At 37.4% G+C, this 24,409-nt stretch overlaps 1 protein-coding gene across 1 annotated transcript in view; it reads left to right on the top strand.

Moving 5' to 3' along the window:
- The window catches only part of Adamts6 (ADAM metallopeptidase with thrombospondin type 1 motif 6), a 214,305-nt gene that overhangs the window by 173,053 nt on the left and 16,843 nt on the right, over positions 1-24,409 (top strand). Inside the window, exons 20-21 of the mRNA XM_059276387.1 lie at positions 13,972-14,101; positions 20,867-21,071. Coding sequence (XP_059132370.1) covers positions 13,972-14,101; positions 20,867-21,071 — 335 coding nt within the window. The remainder of the gene's footprint in view (positions 1-13,971; positions 14,102-20,866; positions 21,072-24,409) is intronic.

Genomic DNA, 24,409 nt, shown 5'->3' with positions numbered 1-24,409 from the left:
CCAGATGGTTCTGGTGCCCACACAAGATTTTGGATCACTGTGACTTTCAGAGCAACTGAAACCTAGCACCATAGGCATATAGAGTTCAGGGCCTGGTCACTGAAGTCTGCATCTTTGAGAACTCATTTTGCTCCTAGTGCATTATCAGGAACTTTCTAGGAAAACAATAAGCATTTATAGACAGTAAGTGGTTATGAGCACTCATGAGGCCATGAAACAATAATTTTGACAAATGTCTTATTTTCATTTCCTGTTGATGTGATAAAATCCCCCTGACAAGAACAACCTGAGGAAGAAAGGGCTTATTTAATCACAATTCTAGGTTACAGTCCATCATTGCAGGGAAGCCCAAAGTCAAGACACAGGAACTTGAAGCAGCTAGTCACGTGACGTCCACAGTCAAGAGCAGAGCAGAGTGAATTAATGCATGTGTGCATCCAGTGCTCAGCTTGTTCTCTATTCCTAGACAATCCAGTATCCCTTACCCAGAGAATGGTGCAACCACTGTGGCGGGTCTTCCCACTAATCAGGACAATCCCCCAGATATGCCCACAGGCCAGCCTAATCTAGACGATTCTTCATTGAGACCCCCTTCCAGGTGATTCTAGACTATGTCAAGTTGACAACTAGAACTCAAGATCAAAAAGTATGTATACCTCTTATTTCCCTTGTAGGAAATGAGATGTTCTAGGATAGGCATCCTGATGTAGATACCAGCTCTTGAACTGATTCCTCCTGTATGCGCCTCTATTTTTAATTCCAGATTCTTTAAATATTGGAAGCTTGTGTTTGAAGGAAGTAAGTTCCTTCCTTAGAGCTCAGGAATGTTAATCAAAGAAAGAGGCCAGAGTCATCTACCATCATGCCAAAAAAGGAGTTTATTTACAGTTAAAGACCTTTTAGGAAAATGTATTTCTGCATACATTTCACTCAGAAACTGGGGAGAAAAACTAAAGTTAGTTCTTAATTATGATATTCTACTCAGATCTCACCAGGGAGGTAGTGGGGGCCTTGAAGCTCTCGAGGTTTGAATGGGAAAAGAGTGAGAACTCTCCAAGAGTGTTCAGTTGGAGTCTCACAAGGTCCCCCTGTGTTGTTCATTATTGCTCTGTATGTGCTTTACTGACATCACGACCTTTGAACTGTGAGTCAGGGAGCAAGAATGATAGTTTTCTATGATGAGATATTTGAAGATAAGAAATTAAAAACTGTTTTTCTGTCGCTTAGCAGACCCAATGACAAATCTAATATACAGGAAACATTGGTGATGATTCATTTCAAGTGATGGTTGCTCTGAGTCACTGATGAAGCGCTTCCTTGGGCTGATGGGGAACATTAAGATGCTATGGGGTGTTGTCTTCGGATAAATGTGACTATTAAGATAGCTGTAATTCTTCTGTGAGAACCCAGTAAATTAAAACCTTCCTACTTTCAGAAACCTTGCTGCTTCTCTTAGAATTTATTTCTTTATGCCTTATCCAAACTATTATGTACTGTGTAATTTAAATAAGTGCCTAATATGCTATTATTGGATTAATGACCATAATCATGTGTTAATTGATAAAGCTTGGCTTAATAATGAAAGTAATGTTGTTTTATGATATAAAACTCTAGAACCCGTTTTTGAATAGTAATTCACACCACATAATATTTGCTCCATGGCTTTTAAAGGTTAAAACAGCAGTCACTTTATACTTGCCCATTGGTTTTAGTTGTTACATAACTCCTCTTTACTAATACTTGCCTAGATGTGTTGTTCTCAAAGTTTAGCACACATCAACTACAGGAGGGTGTCTTTAAAACAAGGATTGCTAGGCTCTGCCTCCAGTTCCTGACTCAGAAGTACAGGTCTTGTTAGTTTAGGAGCCTTACTCCAGTAACTGGGCTAGATACAAATGCTTAGTAAAGCTACGTGACAATCTCTATTTGATTTAATTACAAGTGGCTCTGTGACCTAGCTGTTTAATAACAGATGAATAATATATAGTTTATAAAATATATTCTGATGCCTAGTAGTATCCTTTGATCATCCTCAACAACCACACAAAATAACCTTTGCTGTGATGAGTTTTTATTATATAAGTAGACTTCAAGTTAAGTTTTTATTTGCAGTTCAGCAGTTGAGTCTATTAATACTTTACCATAGTGTTTTTCTAATAATAAAAATTGGATACTTTGAACAAAGCTTTTTCACCACTTACACCTCTATAGAGAAACTTGCTAGATATCCACCCAAAAGTTTCTTCACCAACTTGAAAGTTCATTCAGAAACCTTGCCCAGAACCATGGCTCTTAATTCTTACACAAATTGGAAAGACAAGGCTCTAAATGTTGCTGAGATCCTGATTTTTTTACTTGGGCCCCCCTGACACCCCTGCGTTTTATAAATGGATGGGAGTTTAGTCTGAACATTAGATTTTTAAAAGATCCCTTGGCAATTCTTAAGGTGCAGTCCATATTTTAACATTTATTGGTTTTGTTATGAATTAAAAGTTTTAGTCCTAAAAACACTAACATCTCTTATTAATTGGCTATGAGTTAAATGCAAAGGTTGATGAGATCCAGGAATGAGTGTTTGGGGTGAAAAACAGAGAGCAACATCACTGAACAGAGTGGAAGAAGTGGTAAAATGGCAAGGTATGATTTATTTAATGTGGCCATTTTACTTGGACCTGCCATAGGGAGTATATTTAGATCTCAGTTTGTTTACGTTTTCTTCTTTACCTGATGGATCATTTATCTCATCTAATTAATACTTTTAAAACTAACTGCAATGTGCTGAACAGTTTTCAGAGGTTTTCATTTTAATTTCAACTTTCTGTGGTACTTACAGAACTAAAATGAATATAAGCAGAGCCTCCTTCATCTGAGGAGCTCACTGGAATTCCTGATTTTAGAGCATTTTGGATGTCAGATTGTTCAGATTAGGGATGCTCAACCAGTACGCTCCATGAAAATATTCTAAAATCTAAATTAATATGTATTGGAAACACTTCTGGTCTCCAGCAGTTTGAACAAGATAGCTCAGCTTATAAATGGCTTCTGCAGTCAACCGACTTAAGCTGCAAGGCAGAGCGTAAGAAGCGCACAGCGCCCCTAACAGCGTTGGGAAAACACCCAGAACTTCTGTTCTCTTGGCAGTTCTAATCAGGAGGGACCCCTCTGCTGGATTAGGAGATTATTGTGTCTTAGGGAATGGATCTTGCATAAGGCAGCAATATTCCTGTTCATACTTGTGTTCTGCCTTTCAACTTTCCACTATTTAAACCATCCTTTCGCCATCTTCACAACTTATCCGGCAGCCTCTTCTCTGACTTCATACAGTCCTTGGACTTTTAGAATGAAGTCTCTCAAGACTAGTAACTAAGAGTCTTCGAATTATATTTAACAATACCTTTGCTACCAAAGAGTTCTTCATTAACAGTGCAAAGAAAAGACAGAAATGCATATAATATTGTACATTTGTTATAGTTTTGCAGTTACACTTAAAATATACTATTTGTCCTCCATTGGCATTATCAACTGCCCTGATATTTTGTCTGCATTGTTTTTCCCCTCTAGGATTTCTTTCCTTTCTCTTTGTGAAGTAAAAGAATTGCATGCCAAAGAATTCAAGTTTGATATGTTTCTTAGAGTGACCTCTCTCTGCTAAATACTACCTTTGCAGCTCAGGAGAAAAAGATGAGGTAAAGCTGTGCTTAGACTGAGGAAGAGAGAGGAAGCAGAGTTATTGCAGGACACCATTTTTTAATTTTAGTTAGAGATCAAAGAACACCGTGGGGTTTTTTTAATATATAGAGAAATGACTCAACAGTTGAGTGTACTTGCTGTTCTTGCAGAGGACCCAGGTTTAGTTCCCAGCACCCACATCATAACTGCCTGTAACTCCAATTCTAGGAGATCTGATGCCCTCTTCTGACCTCTGTGGGCACTGTATATATGTTGTGCACATAGGTACACTCAGGAACATACACATAAAATAAAGTCTTTTAAAATATATACTACATGGGTATTAGTATTTCTGATCGGATGTCAGTGACTATTTAAAATGTTATTGTCTACTTCATTTTCTCATGTTTGGTGCTTTTTAAATTCTTTTCCTTTCCTGGATGTCATTGAAAGTTGACTGGTTTTTGTTTTGTTTGTTTGTAGTGTTAGGCAAGAATGTATCAGTGAGCTATACCCCAACTCAACAAGCCTAATTTGTTTGAGTGCATGTGTGTTCATGTGTGTGTGTGTGAGAGACAGAGACAGAGACAGAGACACACACAGAGAGAGAATGAACTGAATATAAACATAAAAGTTGTTTTACGTATTTCTTCTGCCCAGATAGGAAAATTCTAATTTTAATTTTATTGTATGCATCATTACCTGATTCATTCGGACTCTTATACAGATTGGAACTGCTTTCTACTCTGAGCTTTGGAAGATGGTTTCCAACTACTATTTTGGGTTTTGATGATTCAAGGCTAAATTTTTCAAAAGGTACCAAGGTGGCCAACACAGTGGCATGCTCATGAGGTGCTACAAAATACTGTACTTTTTCAATGGAAACATGGTGACATTGGTTCTATTCAATGCAAATTGTTGCCATTAAATTATTTGGGCCTTAATAAGCAAAACTTAGATTCCCCACCACCACCACCCCACCCTGCTTAGGAGGTGTTGTAAAAAAAATTATTGAAAACTAAAAGGTTGCATGAAAAAGTTTGAGAAATCCTAACTTATTTTAATGTGTCATTAAGAGTGGGAGAAAAAAAAATCACCCTACTCCTTTTCAATCTATTTTGAATTCTTCTAAGAGGAAAAAATGTGCCTAAGCACAATTATGGCCCTAGAGATTTTCAAGATTTAAAGATGGAAAATGCTTTGCTCCTGCAAATTGGGATCTAGAGCTTTTGATAATGTGTAAACTTTTCTTATCTGTATTTGTTATTCTTGCTGAGTATGTTTCTTTCTGCCTTTGCTAGTTCAGTCTAAGGCTTGTGCATGATAAAAGCACAAGATGAGAGGAAGGGCATATTTTATTTTATTTTATTTTATGTTTTTCGGTTTTTCGAGACAAGGTTTCTCTGCGTAGCTTTGAACCTTTCCTGGAACTCACTTGGTAGTCCAGGCTGGCCTTGAACTCACAGAGATCCGCCCGGCTCTGCCTCCCGAGTGCTGGGATTAAAGGTGTGCGCCACCACCGCCCAGCTGGAAGGGCATATTTTAAAATGGCGTCTGATAGCAACTTCTTTGTAACTCAACAAGCTTATGTAATCATCTATAGTGGTACATTTATTAATAACATAATTTTCAAATTAGCTTAATGAATTGTCTTAGCCTATGAAACATTAGATATTTATCATTTCTCTAGTGATATCTTTTGATGTCATAATTTTAATATTTACAAGAATGATACAATACAAACATAATGTAAACTTAAATTCTAGTAAGTTCATTCTGAAATGGCATTTTAAATTGTTTTAAAGTAATTACTAGAAAGATGTAATGCTGAGCCAAGCCTAGTGGTCATGCCTGTAATCCCAGCACTTGGGAGGTAAAGACAAGAGATTGGTGAGTTAAAAGCTAGCCTGAGCTACATAGAAAATTTGAGTCCAGCCGGGCGGTGGTGGCGCACGTCTTTAATCCCAGCACTCGGGAGGCAGAGCCAGGTGGATCTCTGTGAGTTCGAGGCCAGCCTGGGCTATAGAGTGAGTTCCAGGAAAGGCGTAAAGCTACACAGAGAAACCCTGTCTCGAAAAACCAAAAAAAAAAAAAAAAAAAAAAGAAAATTTGAGTCCAACATGGGCTTCATTTTGAAACTCCTGTCTCTTGTTCAAAACAAGAGAGGGAGAAGGAGAGAAAAGGGAGACAAGTAAGTGTGGTGGGGCTTGACTTTTATAATAACTAACACTGTAGGCATACTCTATAACTTCGATGGAAAGTCAAAATAGACAGGTGCCAATCTGAAGCAGAAGAAAACAAACCCAATAGGTTGAGGGTTTGTGTTGTTGGTGGGTTTTTTTTTTTTTTTTTTTTTTGGTGGGGGCATACTTTATCTTATTGTTTGTAAAATAGAAAATTTAGATATTTTATTCTTTTTCTTTTTACATGTGTGGATGTTTTGCCTAGATGTGTGTCTGTGCACCTTGTGCATGCAGTAACTACAGATGCCAGAGGAGGGTGTTGTATCCTCTGGATCCTAGGCTCATTAGCCACCATGTGGGCTCTGGGAAATGAACCCAGGTCCTCTAGAAGAGCAGTTTGAGCCATCTTTCCATCTCTTATTTTAATTTTTTTATTTCAAAATAGATTTGATTGAAATTAATTCTGAAATACAAACAACTGATGCTTATAAAAAAACCTGTATAGCTATTCATAGCTAAATGAAAGATTACAGGTAGAAACTGTAGATTAATACTTAAAATCACTTTACATATTTTCATGAGTTATATAGTTTGAACAAGTCCCTGGGAAAATGTTTTTCTTTTCTTTTTGTTTGTTTTTTGTTTTTGTTTTTGGTGTAAGGTTGTACAGTGAGCTAATTTCTGACTATGTGGGCTTTTCAGAATTTTAGTTCTGAGTATAGGAAACTTGGACATAGCACAGGTCACTGTGCTCCTTCTATGAGGACAAACTCCTGAAGGAAAGTGTCTTTAGTTACGAAAGAATAAAAATTCTCCAATTTTTTCCTTGCTTTTGAAAAGTAAGCTACTTAGAAGACTAGGCAAAAGCCAATCACTGGTTGACTATGGCATTTCCATATTGACTCTCTCCCAGTGTTCCCTTTTGGGGTCATTTCCAGTGTTGAGAAAGAAGAATGACTTTCAACATATGGGATTAGGTGGACCAGGTCCCACAGCAGGATGTCTGTGATCATCCCAGCTCCTGAGATCCTTGGCTCTGTAGCACTGAACTTAAATGATTTAGTGAATATAGTCTTTATGAAGATGAAGAGAGCTTGGATGCCTATATTCACTGAAAAATGTCATAAGGCTAAAAACAAATGTAAGTGCATTTCTGGTGTATTAGTGATCAGTATGACACAGGCTGTGTTTCACTTCACAAAAATTCTGTTCAAAATAGCATTTTTTAAGGTTGGAGAGATGGCTCAGCCATTAAAGGCTAGGCTGACGATGAAGAAAGACAAAAATAGCATTTTTAGTAATCATAACATGCATCCCTACTAGGAAATAGATATGAACTAACTACTTTTGGAAAAATAAATCCTTTTTTCTTAACTCTTATTTTTGGGAACTTGAAGAATATGAGGATTTTAGCTTTAAAACTATTCAACTTGCTTATAATTATATCTTCACTTTAAATCAAATCTGAAGTATTTACTCTTTGGCCCCAAGAAAGGGATTTCATATATGATATTTTAAAGTTTCTTTATTTGCTAATAACTATGTCACAGTGTGTAAAAAAAATAGTGATCCAAGACCTTACACTCTCAGTATCATCCCTTAAAATTTAAATAAATATGAGAAATAAACTCCTACTAGAAACCATAGAGATTGATGTTTAGTAACACAACTTAGATCTTTCTTTGTTTGCTTGCTTTGGCTTTGTCTTTGAAATAGGGTATTGAATAGCCCAGGCTGGGCTACAGCTCCCTATTTAGTGGAGGATGACTTTGAACTCCTAATCCTTCTACCCTGGCCTCTCCAGAGTGCTGGGCTTATCAGCATGCGCCACCAGGCTGAGCTTCAAAGTTCCGATTTGTTGTTAACATTCTTACATTTCCTGTCCAGCCTCTTGCACACATGAAAAGAACTAGTGAAAACTCAAAGATTACAAGACTACACCACCATAACATGTACCTGTGTATTATTCTCTCTCTCTGTGTGTGTGTGTGTGTGTGTGTGTGTGTGTGTGTGTGTGTGTGTATCTGTCTGTCTGTCCCTGGTATTTCTGGGAATTAAATTAAGCTCTTCATACATATTAGGCAAGAGATCTACCCTGAGCTATAATCCCTACTCTCTTTATTTTATAGAGTACAAGTGGAAAACAGACATTAAAGAGGGAGAATTCTTCAAAAATCTGAACTACTGAAATAAAGAGAAAGAGAAAAGCAAACTATAGCATTTTGGATCTGAAAGAAACATTAGAGGTCATCTAACTTGATTGCCTCGTTTTGCGAAGGGAAACAAAAACTTGTCTTAGGTCATTTACTGCCTGGAACTAAAAGTAGTTGGAGGTGAAAGAAAACATAGAAATAAGATAAAGTGAAATTGAAGGATATCATAGTCATTTGATTATGAGAGTTCTTAAGATCGATGAAGATCATGAAGAGATAAATTATCCAGTAATTTAACGAAATGAAAAGTGTGTACAACTAAAAATATCAGACTTAAAAATGCAGTATTTTATTAGACGAGTAGGTAGTATAATAACCTTGCCTTTATTCTTGTCACCCCATTTTAATATAATCTCATTGAGGTAAAGATTTTACCTTTCCACATCATAATTAAATTCATACCTTAAACATAGATAGAACTTAATGAGTCAGATTAATTTAGACTTTTTTTTCATGAAAGATGTTACTATTACCTAGTGGATAGTTCAAATCCAATCCCTTCTGTGTGTGCTGTGGCCTCAAGTAAACCTATTGCATGTGTGGCCCATCCTCATTTACCTTCACTAAACACAATTGCTCTAGAAAAATACATGTGTTTTTTAGACAGGGTCTCACTAAGTGGCCCTGGCTGCTATGTAGACCAGAATGGCCTTGAACCCACAGAGATCCACCTGCCTCTACTTTCCAAGTGCTAGGATTAAAGGCATATGCTACCATGGCTAGCAATGAGAACTACAATATTTTTTGAGTAACATTTCCACTTCGATCATCCTGTGTTTCCTTGGGACATCTACTGTTGCCCAGGACAGGCAGGAAACACTGGGAAAGCAAAGAAAGAAAGCTTTTGAAAGATTTAAAAAAAAAAATGATCAGTGGGCTCTTCAAAAGAAGGAAGCCATGTGGGTGGAGTGGATTGGTACCCTGGGTGCCAGCTGTTAGATCCAAGGCAGATGGACTTTGCTGTGCCCTACAAATGCTTATGTCTGGCCAAAAATCACACAACACAACAGCCAGATCCCAGCAGTTGAAGACAGAGCAAAGAGCGTTTGTTGGTTGTTTTTTTTGTGTTTTTTTTTTTTTGTATTTTTGTTTTATTTTCCTGGCACTTGTCACTCTTTGGATGCTATAGGCATTGAGTATCAGGATTACATTAATATTGTTGGCCATATGCTATGTATGCTGTGGTTATATAACGTTGTCTTGGTTGCTAACTACTTTAGATGCTGTGGCTAAGCAAATTATTGCCTTAGCCCTAGCTACATTTTTAGTATAAAATCTGGGTATTCTCTTCTCTTCCTCTCCAGAAATCTGTTTCCTGGGGAGAGATGACACACTGTGCCACTCTGTTCAGTTATTTGGAGATCAGTTATCCCTTCAATCCCAAGTGTACATTTATACCTCTCATTCTTTCCCATATTGACTTAATCATACTTTCTGATGGTGTCCATTTAGGGCTGAAATGTTAGGTCTTGTAGAATTGAGAATGACTAGGTCTTTCTCTTGCCCTTAGCCCTCCTCCCCGTACCCCCCCCACCCCCTCCCTCCCCTGCGGCCCTTACTTCCTGATTTAACACGTACCACTGTTCCAAGTTAAATTTTTAAGCACTGACTTCTGGTTTCTACTTTAAAAAAGAATGAACTGGTGAACTTAATTCTTTAATGGTGAACTGCCACAAGAAAAGCAACATGACTTCAAATATTGTGTTATAAATGAGTCTGTAAAAATATTTAATTATCAGAAACAAAGAAGGTCAGTGTCCTCTGAGGACTTCACTCAGGATTGGCCTGAATGTGAAGTTTCCTCAATGAGAGAGACATCCACCACCTGTACAGTCCTTACAGTGAGAACAGGAAACAGCTTCATCCAGGTCTCATTTGCCATTTGGTGGGTTTCTTGCTTTTTCCTGTGTTCTATACTATTACAGTATGCCACGAAACACCATTTGCTGTTGTGTTATGTAAGCAGTGATCCAAGTTCAGTTCTTGTATGGCAGAACAGGGCACGGGGTAGCCAAGTAGATCCTCACTTTAAACTATTGGCAGAATATTAAACAGAGAATCTAATAAATTTAAGATCACAGACCAAAAGTGAGGAAGTCTTTTTTTTTCCTCTAAATTTTGGAAATTGAACCTAATGCCTTGCACATGCTAGCCAAATGCTGCACCACTGAGCTACATCTCTAGCCCCAGGGTTATGTTTACATTTCTATACTTAAAACTGTCATTTGTCATATTTGATTCTTAAATATCAAAAATGAAATATGGGCAAGTTAAATGGTTATAATTAGGACATATTCTTTGTAAAGGTTTAAGGTAAATATGTATTAACAAAATAAGAAATTAAAAATTATTTGTACTTTTGTAATGTTTTAAATTCATTACTTTTTTATAACATCGAGGGATTGTATAAAAAGTTTTCATGCTAATAACTTAAGGGTTTTTTTTTTTTAACGGTAAGTATATAGTCAGTTTTAATTTGGTCAATTGAATTCTCAGACCATCTGCCTCTCTCCAGAGGCTAGGAACACTGAGGCATGAGAATTTTTTCCCACTAGATGTGCACTTACTGCTAGTGTAGACATCTTATACATTTTGGACATAAACTATGGGTATTCAGATTTGAAAGCATACCAATCTTGTATAACTGTATTATAATAGGATTTTAAATGAACTTGTCAATGTTTTACATACTACTTTAAAAGAGACTATGTGGGCATGAAGCATGACTACATGCAAATAATCTAAACCCCATTTCTCTTGTTCACTTAGATTATTTCCACTTGATCTGTATTTTCTACTTTCTAAAGTTAAAAGCTGTATTCACCTTGATTTAAAGGTTGTGTTTAAAAATCTATCCATTTAGATTAATTTCTTTATAGTCATCCTGTTGATACTGACTTAGGTTCAAAACAGAAACAAACAAAACTATCAACCTGCCTGGTGTGAGAATAAAACCTGGAAGGAATATGTATTCTATTAGAGGAAAATAGTATAGTGTTGTGAGAAGATTTGAAATAGATTAATGCCACACTGATAACAACATATTAGAAGAAAATAAATAAAAGATGAGTGTAAGAAAAAATATCTTTGTCAAATATAGAACAATTTTAGTTATGTTTTCAAGGATGTTAATTTTTACTTTATCAAAAAACAGCATGTAGCCGGGCAGTGGTGGCACACGCCTTTAATCCCAGCACTCGGGAGGCAGAGCCAGGTGGATCTCTGTGAGTTCGAGGCCAGCCTGGGCTACCAAGTGAGTTCCAGGAAAGGCGCAAAGCTACACAGAGAAACCCTGTCTCGAAAAACCAAAAAACAAACAAACAAACAAAAAAAACAGCATGCTGAAGTTATAAAGACCTAGAAGTCCTTTAGTTCCCAGTTTTTCGGCTATATGGAAGGCATGGCCAAAATTGAATTAATTTGTGATTCTTCATATGAAGTCCAGCATCACTCAAGAAGCTGGGTTTTACCAAATAACAAAAGAGCTCTAGGCTCTAGAACAGTATGAGATATTCTTAATGTTTATTTTATTCTGTGTGGTTCTCTCTGTTTTCTTAGTTTTTAGCAATAAATATTATATAGAAAACATTTTCAAAATACTTACATAGCTAGAATTTATCTAAAAATGAAATGTAAATCTCTGCTAATTACTTATACCAGTCTGATCTGTGAGTCAAATTGCGGAGGACCTGCTTTTATAATAAAGGCTGCTTTAAACAAATACAGTGTGGACAAACAACATTTGTAGTGCTCTCTGAAAGAAACTGAACTTTTATCTTAACCTGGAGAAACTGACTTAACAGTTTCTGTCACTGGAACTAAGCAACATCAATTCTATTTTGTAGTTTTGATGTTTAGCCTTTTCTGAGAGTCGACTGACATACTGTATTAACGGCCAGCATTTTTGTTTCATGAGTAGTCACATTTGATGCCTTTTAAAAATACACACTAAACCTAAAAAAGCAACCCCTTGCTCTTGATACGAGTGAACATTTCCTTCAGAGTGGACAAGTTGCTCATCTGAGCCACTGTTGGTAGCCGAGCTCTGTGACTAACAGCAGAGATATTCGACTAGGTGACCACATGGACATAGTTATCTGCCCACTGGAATGACACAATGGGGAGGTAATGTGATGAATATCATGGAACATCTGTGAATGGATAACAGCTATGCTTCTTATGAATCATTCTTCCCTCAAAAATCTCGATTTTAATAGTTAAAAAATTCCACTGCTGTCATTTGCTATTCTAGGGATTGGGAGGGATGAATGCAACATAGTCTAAGACATTTTGCCAGTAAATTGTTTGGGTATAGTTCAGACCCCTAAAAACATGTTACTGAAGGCGATCTCAGGAGTCTTGTCACTGCAAGCAATAAAATAGACCTTCTTCAACATCTCGCCATTGAGACGGAGACTAGAGGACTTAGTCTCCTGAGATCAGTAGACTTAATAGTCTCTCCTGTCAATCTCTTAAATCCAAAGGGTTTAGTTGAATGTAACCATAGCAGGACAGCAGAGATATGCTCAACTCAGACCTAAGCTAAGCAGTCTTGGGAGAAGCATTTTGTGTCTAGTTCTTCAGGGGAAAGTTTCCTTCATCAAATGATCCTGTTTCATAAGGACTCTCACATTTGTGAACAAACTCCTTTTTAAAAAATTATATTATAACTTAAAAATAACCAGAAGAAAGGGAGGGAGGCAGGCGGGGGGAGGGGGCAGACGGGCAGGTGGGCAGGCAGGCAAGCAGCCCAGAACTGTGTAGAATTAGCTGGAGTGCAAATCTGTGGTTACCTGCATGCTGTCAGTGCTAGTTTACAACTCTGAGTTATTCAGCTTATGTGTTCATAGGGGCAGGGTGGATAATTTCAGGGAACAGCTTGACTCGTGTTTTTATGCCCATTTCTAAGAGTAAAATGTTGACAGTGTCTTTTGTATGATCTGAAACACTTGTTTCTCTTTGATATCTTGAAATATCTGTCTGTTGATTACTGATACAAAGCAAAAATGAGTATATATAAAAATCCCACCAAGGATGTTTATAAATAAAAGTCTGTGTGTGTGTGTGTGTGTGTGTGTGTGTGTGTGTGTGTGTGTGTGTTTGTGTGTGTGTGTGTGTGATCACATTTTGTGAAATGTGAGCAAGTTGTGGTAGGTATGTCTGCCAATAAATCATAGCATATAATTAAGAATTTTGTAAATTGTAAAATGAGAATGTTTTTAGTTGTGCTAACAAGTCACATGAACTAATTTTTAAGAGCAAGATAAGTATTTTTTAAGTTATATTAGAATGAGCTATGTATGTATCTCTTTGACAGTGATATAATCAACAGTTATTCAACTGTTAAAACAAACAGACCAGTTTCTTATAGTCCAAAAGTGGTCTATGACATATGAAATCAAAGCTTGATGAGCTTTTAGAGAGATGCAATCATAAATCGAAGAAAATAAGTGAAATTTGTGGGCGTGATGTATTCCTAACAGAAAATGACCTTGTTTCCTCTTGTCCTACAAAATATCAGAAAGTATGTTAGTCCCTGTCATTTTGTTTTTGAATAAATATGCATCTATTGTCTTCTATTGAAATGCATATTAATACATTTTATCTCATGGCATTTTGGAAAATTCAAGGATTTTTTAAAGGAAAGCATGAAGTTGAACATAAAAATGGGAATGCTGATCACAGTTTCAAAACATCTGTGATTCTAAATATGAGAACAATAATTTTGCTTAAAATTTGGCTATAATGACCAGTCCTTCTCTTCTTTTGGAGAAGTAGACAGTGTTTTGGAACAGATAGGACATTAGGGATGCAGTGAGAGTAACTCCCAGAGGAAAGCAATACATGCCTCGCCTTTTGGAAGGGAAGCTACTCTCCAGTTAATGATGCCCTTCCTTTTCTTAAAGGTGCCCAAAGACAAGAAGTGGTCTGTAAAAGACTGGATGACAACTCCATCGTCCAGAACAATTTCTGTGACCCTGACAGTAAGCCACCTGAAAATCAAAGAGCCTGCAACACTGAGCCCTGTCCACCTGAGTAAGTATGACAAAAAGTAAGAATTTGTTTCTTTGACCGCAAGCAAACACTATGTATTCATATTTGCAGGCATACCCCCTAGCTTTCTGTAAAATTGTGTGGTAGTTCCCGCCAAGTGAGGCACGCAAAGCAACAAGATTGATTAGACCTTTTTTAGAAAAGACCACTTACTTTCGTTTTCTACTAATTAGCTTTATAAGCTAATCTCAAATTAAGTCTTAAAAACTATGTAAGACAAAGCGATAGTCAAAATTCATGATCTAAGTTTTGTCCCAGTAGATCTACCATATTTTGTGTAATTGTGAGTTCTGCTCATCAAGTTAATTCCCTGACATTCGAGACTTTAAATATCATACTTGGCATCTTGTTGATCATTTAAGGCCCCTGGATGGTACTGGTTACACCTGTTCTATGTTGACTCCTGGCTTCTTTATTGGTTCAAGCTTACTTTCTTAAACACCCAACACCTTGAAGATTTCAAGCCATTCATCATCCCATCTATGACAGAGGTTTACCACCTTCCTATTGCTTTTAATACAGTTCCTCAGGTTGTGGTGACACCCAACCATGAAATTATTTTTGTTGCTACTTCATAACTGTAATTTTGCTAATGTTATAAATTGTAATACAAATATCTGATATGCAGGATATGTGATACATGACTCCAAAAGGGGTCATGACCCACAGGTTGAGAACCACTGGTCTATACATTGTAGCGTTGAATATATCATTAAAGGCTTTTTTAAATTTTATTTTATTTTGTTTTGTTTTTGAGACAGGCTTTCTCTGTGTAACAGCTCTGGCTGTCCTGGAACTCATTCTGCAGACCAGGCTGGCCTCAAATTCTTGAGGGCTGGGGTTAAAGGTGTACTCCACCACCACCTGGCTTTTTTTAATGGTTAATATTAATTGTCATATTAAGACATCTGATTAAATTTGTTTCCTAATTCCTTTCCTTTTGTAATTCTGAAATGAAGTTCCTTGTTTCAGATTGGAGGTGGGAGGTGGAATTCAATAGAAAAGCATAAAGAGAATATAAAATAGAAGTCTAGTCTATTTTTCTTTTTTGAAAGATTTAAAGGTACATATTTTTATATATTTATTAGTCAATTTTTCCTAGCATCTTTTAAGTTTCTTCTTTAATCTTTTGAATTCAGACAATGAAAGAGAAATTTTAAATGGTTAGAATATATATATAAGATTCCTAGTAGCTATTTGTATTCTAGGGATGAACATCATAGACTGCTATGATTCAGTAGCACCTGATGTGAGTGTGAGTGTGAGAGAAAAGGAACAGGTTCTTTTTCTACACATTGATGTGATATGCAGATAAAGTGAAGAAAATAACTCCTGTTAATACCACTGTTAGTATTTTAATATATGCTATTTCTAGGTGTTCATCTATGTATATATGCACATGTATGTATAATGAAATGGTATAGTCCTTATATGTGATAGTCAGCCCTCAGTATATTTTGAACATTATCTTTTACAGCATTTAGTAGTAATGTCACTGTTTATTTCAACTGAATTCTACTGTTGTTCAATCCTTGCCCTGTTGAAGCTCTTGCTCTCCTGTGATACCACAACACTAACCATTTTCGCCACTAAAACATTGTTGTCTGTGATTTACCCTGTGCAACATTAGGAGAAATACAATTTCTAGTCAAGTAAGATAGCATTTTAGTATTTGTGACACATTGCCAAATTGTTCCCCAGAAAGATTTTAAGCATGTACACTCCTACTAACAATATATATATGAAAGCCATTTCACTGAACTGAATACTGAACATTTTATTTTATTTTATTTTATTGAGGCAGGCTCTCACTATATAGCCCTGGAACTTGCTATATAGACCAGGCTGGCCTCAATTTTATAGAGATCTGCCTGCCTCTACCACCAGGGCCATGGTAGTGAATTGAGTGAAAATAGATCCATGATGTAGCCTCGTGTGGTTGAAAAAAAGGAAAACATTAATATGAAAGGATACAACTGATGGGAAGCTAGTGTCCCTGCATAAGAAAAGGAGGTGGGGCTGAACTCAGTAGGAGGCCAAGAGGCCAGTCCTCATAGTGCTGTGTTTTAATAGCAATACTGTTTCTACATATGACCTATGTATAGAATCCTTAATGTAAATATTATTCCTCTATAATACCGTAGCTTTTAAATTTGTAGAAACTAAACAAAAACAAAAAAACTCTATACATTGTAGTAATACCGAGACTAGAATTTAAAAACATCAATTAATCAATAAAATGTGCACAGCACTGTAGTTTGACTTCTTAAAGACTATCTGAGCAGATAGATATAAAAATAACTATCATATAAAAGTGTAGTAAGAGAATTATGAACACACGTATAAAAGGAAGCCAGAATAGGAAGAAATTACTTGTTTGTTTGTACTGGGGACTAAACCCAGGGCCTTTCAAATGCCAGGCAGGACTCTCCCCTGACTTATATTTCTAGCCGTTTTTGTTTTGTTTTGTTTTGTTTTTTGTATTCTATTTTAAATGGGATCTTATTAAGTTGCCCAAGCTAGTCTTGGACTTATTCTGTATCTCTAGCAAGCCTCCTGCTTCAGTTTCCCAAGTAGCTCAGATGACAGCCCTATGCCCCCAGGCTCAGTTAAGGCATTTATTTTTATTCAGGGGCTAGGTTTTATTTAATAAAATCTTTTATGGTTTAATGTTTGACAATTATTTTGAGTCATTGAACCTCACCCATGGACAACTATAATTTGTTATTTTAAGTTTAGAAAAAGATTCATGAGCATTCTCTATAAAACTACAAAATTTGAGACTAGGAAGAATCATAGAATAATCTCAGCCAACTCTCATCATTTCACAGATGAGGGATTTTAATCTCTGGTGATGTTTTTCCCATTATACCAGACATCACTAGCATTCTAAGTTACAAACCAAATGTCTAGTGGCACTTTATGTGTCTGACTTCGTTTGCTTCCTCAAAGCATTCCCAGTTGTCACAATTTAAAAGATGCTTATTATACTGATGTTTAAGAATTGAGGAAGTTCTTTGCCTATAGAATGTTTATGGCGTATAGTTCTCTCCAATCCAAGTTCCACATTCCAATTAGTTGAACTGCTTTTAAACTGAAGAAAGCTGTAGCATTTTCTAAGTAAATAATAGGTTATATAATTGCCTCTAGTTGATTGAAGATGATACTGCCAAATTCTGAAGACTTTTTCTTAATTTTGTAATGTGTTTATAGGGGAAAGTGTTGATTAGACAACCCTGGAATAAAGGCTGGAAAATCCTTTGTCTCTTTTGTCCCACAAACGCTGGATATTGAACCCACAGTTCAAGACTGAATTTTCCTTTGAATATAACTATTTACTAACAGCTTGTTTTCTTTGATCCGCCATTTTCCTTTAAATAATAATGAAAAATCCGTTTTTATGATGAGCTCTTTAAAAATGTTCTGGTTTTATCAAATTTGGATCAAAATTTTATGTAGTTCCTCTCTTTTTCCCTCCTCTGTGTATTATTTTCTTAATAATAATCAGATAGTAGAGGGAGATCAGATTATACAAGGTAGAGCAAGCCACTCTGTTTTCAGATGTTCAGGCATTACTCCTGTTGTGGCATATGCCTTTAATCTCAGAGCTTTGGGAGGCTGCAGCAGAATTGCTGGGGATAGAAGGCCCCTAGGGTTCATAGTGAGTCCAAACCAATCTGGGCTACGGAGTGAGACCCTGTCTGACAAAAATAAATGGACAGAAAAAGCAAACAACCTTCCCCATGTGGATAGCACTAATTTTAGCCCTAACGGATGGCAGACATGTTGATCACTAGATATTGAGAAGAAGCCAGGCATGGTGGCCCACACTTTAATCCCAACACTCAAAGAGGCAGAGGCAGGTGGGTCTCAGTAGGTTTGAAGCCAACCTAGTCTATAGAGTGAGTCTGTCTCAAAGCAAACAATAACTAGATATTGAGAAAGAACCAGCTCTGAGATGTCTCAGGTCATAAAGCTCCAACAGCTGATATTCCCAGAAATGACATTTCCTGGAAATATCTTATTACAGAATCTAAAGGTGAGGAAACAGGAGACAAAGAGAAAGGCACCAGGGTGTTGGCCGTGTAGAGAAGGAAGCTGCAATTCTAAACTGACAAAAGACAGGGAGACTGAGACGGATGCAGGAGGAAGGTTGAAAATTTACTGCAATAATCAGACCATGAATCAGCTTTCCGAGAGACACAGGAAGGGATAATAGGATGTACAATACAGCTGAAACCAGAACTGAATTTGAAGCCTGAGATTAGAGTCAGGAAGGAAATTGGCAGGGAGCTTAGTCAATAATTTCCTTCCATGTATTCCAAGTTGATGAGTAGAGTGATCAGTTCAGACTACGATTCTGAAGAAATACTATTGACAATAAAAGACGAGACAAAGAATAAAAAAAAATAAGTAAATATTAGAACTACAGTGCTGCTTTGGCCCTGCGCTCTGAAGAATAGCAGTGTCTCCTGAATCGCGCTGCCTGTGAGCACCTGTGTTCAATTTGAAGGTCTCCGTCCCTCTTACATTAGGAGACCTAATGAGATCATGGCTGGAAGTGGTATGACTGAGCTTTCTGTGGCTGAGTTAAACACATTTCTGTTTTATCCCCTAATCTTGGTGGTGAAATCACTGTTGCCAATTGAATCAGAGTTTCACTATGGCTGCCATGCAAGTGATTATTCTCAGTACACGTTTTCCTCCTTACCAAATAAGGTGCTAGCAGCTCAGGGTCATGTTCATTTATGGAAACAAAAGAGTAGGAGAACACTTTCAATCTCCTTTGGAAAATGACTTAACAGGAAAAAAATGGTATTATCGAAGTTTTTAATTCAACATTAAATTATAATTTTAAAAATGGATTTCAGGTCAAAAGTTTTATTGAGTTATGAAATATTTTTAAGTTTGAAAACTGATTATGATATTATTTATTAACCTCATTTTGTCTATAAATAGTAATAAAACAAATAATCTTGAGCAAAAGCCATTTTGACTTGGTGGGCTAAATGCCATTTTACATTAGAATGCTGGTACTCCCATGTCCCTAAGACATTGTCTTTCATATACAAAACCTGCACAGTGGGCTTTGATCAGGGAAGGGGTGAGAAGTTGGTTCTTGAGCTTTTCACTTTCCTCTCTCTGCTTTGTTTCAAACCCAAGAACATAAGCATGGCAGCTGTGTGGTTTATAATCATAGATCGAAGAAAATATCCTGCGATATATATTCTGCTTTTGACAATATTATCAGTGAGATTCAGTGGAAATGAGAATTGATGGGGAATCCAGTCTTGGTTCCATTGTTACCCTTTACATGACTTTGGAGAACCATTTCCTAACAGGGGATCTTTATGATTATTACATTATTTCTGCTGTAAAATAAAGCAGAATACCTTGAACGTGGTAGGTATTCAGCAAATGCTTATTAGAAATAGAATGATATGTTGGTCAAGATTCTGGTGGCAAATGATTAAAACTTCAACTTGGCTGACTTGTATGAGATTTACATAACAAAGCTCAGGAGAGTGTGAGCATAGACTGACTAGAATCATGGACTGAGGCATCAAAAGGACCTCCCGCATCCTCTGTTTAAGGGTAACACGGCCACGAGCAGCTCTAGACAGGTGTGCTCATGCACCCTTTTGACAGGGAGGGAAAGGATCCCTTTTCCTTCAGCTGAGATATGAACATTCTAAAGTAGAATGCTTATTGACCTGAACTGGCCCATGCTTCCCAGTGGACCTATGAATAATTTACAGGAGAGCGATGGTGCAGAAGTAATACCAAAAACACCTTCTTGAACTTATGCACACATGGAGTGCATTGATGGCTTTGGTGAAGTATTTACACTTTATAAAAAGAATAGGAGGGGCATAAGTGCAGAGCAGGCTTAAGACATTTGAGCTCCTTCCTAGAGGAGCTGTGGAGAAGCAGGAAGCTCCCATTCAGTGTTTTCATAGGACTAGCTTAGGGCTCCACGTTGGCGGAACAATATTGTCTTCCTGGTCTTTCTCTTTCCCTGTAAGGACTGGGAAGTCCTACTACCGTCATGAGAGTTTATTTCTAAATTGGAAAACAAGTCCCCAGCTCCTTTGGAATTTAGCACCTGATTCTCACTTGGGGGAAAAGTGGTTACAATGTCATTATAATAAAAGTCTTCCCTGCTGCATGCTGGTTACATTCCAGCCTGCACTCAGGGGTGGGTCTAAAGCACCTAGCTAGCTATGGTTCCGTAGACCCTACCTTAGCGTGTGTTCTTTGTTCACATTCAGAATGTCGAGCCAGTAGCTGGAAATTGGCCTTGGTGAAGTATTTACACTTTACAAAAAGAATAGGGCAAATGGCACAAATCATAACTCTGCCCCTCCCATGGATAACCAGTTGTTAAACATTCACTAGCATGTTCTAGAATTTTTAAATACATTATTTAATCCTCATGGAAATCTCATGAGGTAATTTTTATCTTCGGAAATTAATGTTAAAAGAGAGAGAAAGCAAAAAGTTTGAAAACACATCATGCATTGCTTGTTTGAACGTAGTTTCTGCTTGCTTCAAAGCCCGTACATTGTACTTTGGATGGTAACTAAGTGTCAGCAAACAGTGTTTTGCTTAATTGCTCTTGTATTGACGGTGTCCTATGAACTACCTGTGAGCTGCCAGCTTTTCTAGGGAAAGCATGGAGTCCGCTCAGCTAGAAGCCTCAGCGCAATGAAGCCACTCTTTTCTGTATTCCGCATCTTGCTTCAGATGGTTCATTGGAGACTGGCTGGAGTGCAGCAAGACTTGCGATGGGGGGATGCGCACGAGGGCCGTGCTCTGCATCCGGAGGATCGGACCATCTGAGGAGGAGACGCTGGACTACAGGGATTGTTTAACACACCGGCCTGTGGAGAAAGAGTCCTGCAACAACCAGTCATGTCCACCTCAGTGGGTAGCTTTGGACTGGTCTGAAGTAAGGAAATCTGGGGCTGCGTGTTTTGAGATGTCTTAGTTATCTATACCTAAACATTTAATATCTAAGCACACCTGAGCATGGGGATTAGACTTAACACATCAGAACTACCTAAGAGTGAATTTGACCATATTATATTATATTTTATTATTACTTGTCTAGAGATAAAAGACTTTGGGAGCAAAAAAACCTCATTAATTTAATTAAGAAATACTTGTAAAGTGAATTTGAAATAGCGTTATGGTGGGTACCCTGAGGGGCTATGCTTACTGATACTCCACAAACTCAGCATCAGTGATGTGTACTTAGAAACTGAAGGTCAAGGGAGGGGGGGTCAAGAACTTTTCTTACCCTAAAACACAATGGAGACCGAGAGATGCCTTTTCTAGCGTTTCACTTTGAAGGCCCAGATTTTTTAATATTTAATTTTTCCAAGTAATATAATAGCTTATTACATAATTTTAGGTATGAGTTCTTTACAAATCAGTTGTGACTTGTGATCTAGCTATACTTTTTGCCTTTTTTTTTTTTACATTTACTTGAGTGTTGGGGAAGGGACACTTGCTACAGCGCATGTGTAGAGGTCAAAGGACAACTTATACAAGATGGTTCTCTCCTTCCATAATGTGGGAATTAAACTCAGGTCATCAAGATTGGCAGCAAGTCGCTTTACCAACTTAGCTACTTTATTTGCTTTGACAGTTTTAAATTACATTTATTTCTTGATTTCTATGTGAATGTGTATACATATGGACTTGCTCATGCCATAGTACATGTATAGAGTTCAGAAGCCAACTTGTGGAAGTCAGTTCTTTCCTCCCACTGTGTGGGTCCTGGGGATTGAATTCAGGCAGGCAGTCTTGTAAGTAAGCAGCTTTGATCATTGAGCTATTTTATCAGCCCCATCTATAATTTTAATTTCTCCTATTTTGATCTGGAGAAAAAGAAGGGAGCTGAGGGATATAGCATACCAAAAGTCAAAATAAGTATTATATCTTCATTGATATTATTATTATATTAATCTGACTAAAATGAAATAGGAACATACTTCTTAACAACATGATATAATGCAAGGGTGCTTAAAAATGATCTAATACCAGGCAGTGGTGGCACACAACTTTAATCCCAGCACTTAGGAGGCAGAGCCAGGCAGATCTCTGTGAGTTCAGGGCCAGCCTGGTCTACAAAGTGAGATTCAGGACAGGTGCCAAAGCTACACAGAGAAACCTTGTCTTGAAAAAACCAAAAAAAAAAAAAAAAAAAAAAAAAAGAAAGAAAGAAAGAAAGAAAGAAAGAAAGGAAGAAAAATGACCTTATGAAAAAGGTTTTAAGCAGTTAACCCTTGATCCATTAGTATGTATGATACACACATGCATGCTTGTGTGTGTGTGTGTGTGTGTGTGTGTGTGTGTGTGTGTGTATCTCTATACTAGTGGTTCTCAACCTTGCTGTGGAAAAATTCTTTTCTATACTATGAATATGTATTGCTCTCATTGGTTAGTAAAAAGCTGACAGGCCATTAGCTGGGCAGGAAGTTAGGCAGGAAAGCCAAACTGAGGATGAGGAAAAGGAGAAGGGCAGAGTCAGAAGTCTCCAGCTAGATGCAGAGGAAGTAAGATGATAATGCCATACTGAGAAAAGGTACCAAGTCATGTGGCTAAACATAGATAAGACATGTTAATAGATAATTATGGGTTAATTTAAGTGTAAGAGCTAGTAAGTAATAAGTCTCAGCAACCAGCCAAGCATTTATAAGTAATATTAAACCTCCAAGTCAAATATTTGGGAAGCAGTTGCTGGGTTCTTGGGAGTCACTGGTAGGACAGAAACTTCCACCTAGACAACCTTCCTAATGCTATGACCCTTTAATATAGTTCCTCACGTTGTGGTGACTCCAACCATAAGATTATTTTTGTTGCTACTTCATAACTGTAATTTTGCTAATGTTATGAAACATAATGTAAATTTCTGTGTTTTCCAATGGTCTTAGGCAACCCCTGTCATAGGGCAATTTGACCCCAAGGGATCATGACCCACAGGTTGAGAACCATTGCTCTATACACTTTGCACATTTCCCATAGAAGAGCTGAATCCTTCTGTAGTGTTGGTTAATGTTAAGGAGAATGGGTACCTAAAGAGAATTCTTTCAAGTCAATAAAACAGGATGTGTGTTAGACTCTGTTCTATAATATTCTGCTAGAAACTTTGTGCTATGTACTTTGAGCATTTCCAGGAGCCCTCTTAAGTTTGTCAGAAGCAAACAAAAAACTTAAAGACTTTCCTTTAGGAACCTCTGTATGTTACAGTTCCCTCGCTCCTTGAATGGTCTTCGCTAAAACTAGTCCATGAGTAAGATGGTCATGGTGGCCACATCCCTTTAATGCAGACAACTGGGAGGCAGAGGCAGACAGATCTCTATGAGTTTGAAGCCAGACTGGTTTACGTAGCAAGTTCCAGACCAGTCAAGGATACATAGAAAGACCTTAGCCTCTTCTTCCCCCACCACAAAAGAAGATGGTCCATGCAAGCAAAATTCTGAGCAGTTGTGGTTATTTATCTATGGTATCTCTGACAGGAATGTGGATTCTCTCAAGTTGCCTGGCTACATTACAGTCTCTGTAATCACATTCTGACCACCTTACTTGGACTCCTAGTTTCTGTCAAGCATATAGACATTGATATGGTCTGTGATTGTAGAAAGGAAAACAGACCTCTTTTCCCCACAGGGAGTTCATGAATGTCTAAACTCAGCTGGACATTATGTGCATTGATAATAATAGCCATTCTGCATGGTTGTGAATATCCATGCCCAGGGTCCTTAGAGAAATACATAGATGTTGACCAATAATGATGACAAATCTAATATTGTAAAAATCAGAAAGGAAGACCATGTATTTGGCCTCAGACACTCTGGAGTATGACTGTGATGGCCAGTTCTAGTTGGCTTCAGATCCTCAAGAGGGCCTAGTCTTCTTTGCTACCCTTAGGAAAATGGTATTTTTACCTTAGGAAATGATCTCTCTCTTTGCTGAGTTTGTGGAGTTTATGTAAGGCTTTCCTCACTCACTCACTGCCCTGTTTTCCTAAGAGGAACCTGAATAGGATCAAAAGCCTTTTTGGTTTATTGGAATTGAGTATTGAAGGACAGTAGAATTTGAAAAGAAGAGGGAAGCTGCTTTAAAAAATCTGAACAGAAACACAAAATACTGTAATGTGCATGCCAGTAATTCCTGCAATTAGAAGCAGGAGGGTTGCTGTGAGTTGGAAGCCAGCCTGAGCAACATACTAAGTAAGTTCCAGATCAGCCTGGATTACAGAGTTAGTTCCTTCCTCAAGTA

Source organism: Peromyscus eremicus, chromosome 11, assembly GCF_949786415.1.
Source record: "Peromyscus eremicus chromosome 11, PerEre_H2_v1, whole genome shotgun sequence".
NCBI lineage: Eukaryota > Metazoa > Chordata > Mammalia > Rodentia > Cricetidae > Peromyscus > Peromyscus eremicus.
Note: the sequence above shows the minus strand (reverse complement) of the source record. Positions and strands in the feature narration are given on the sequence as shown.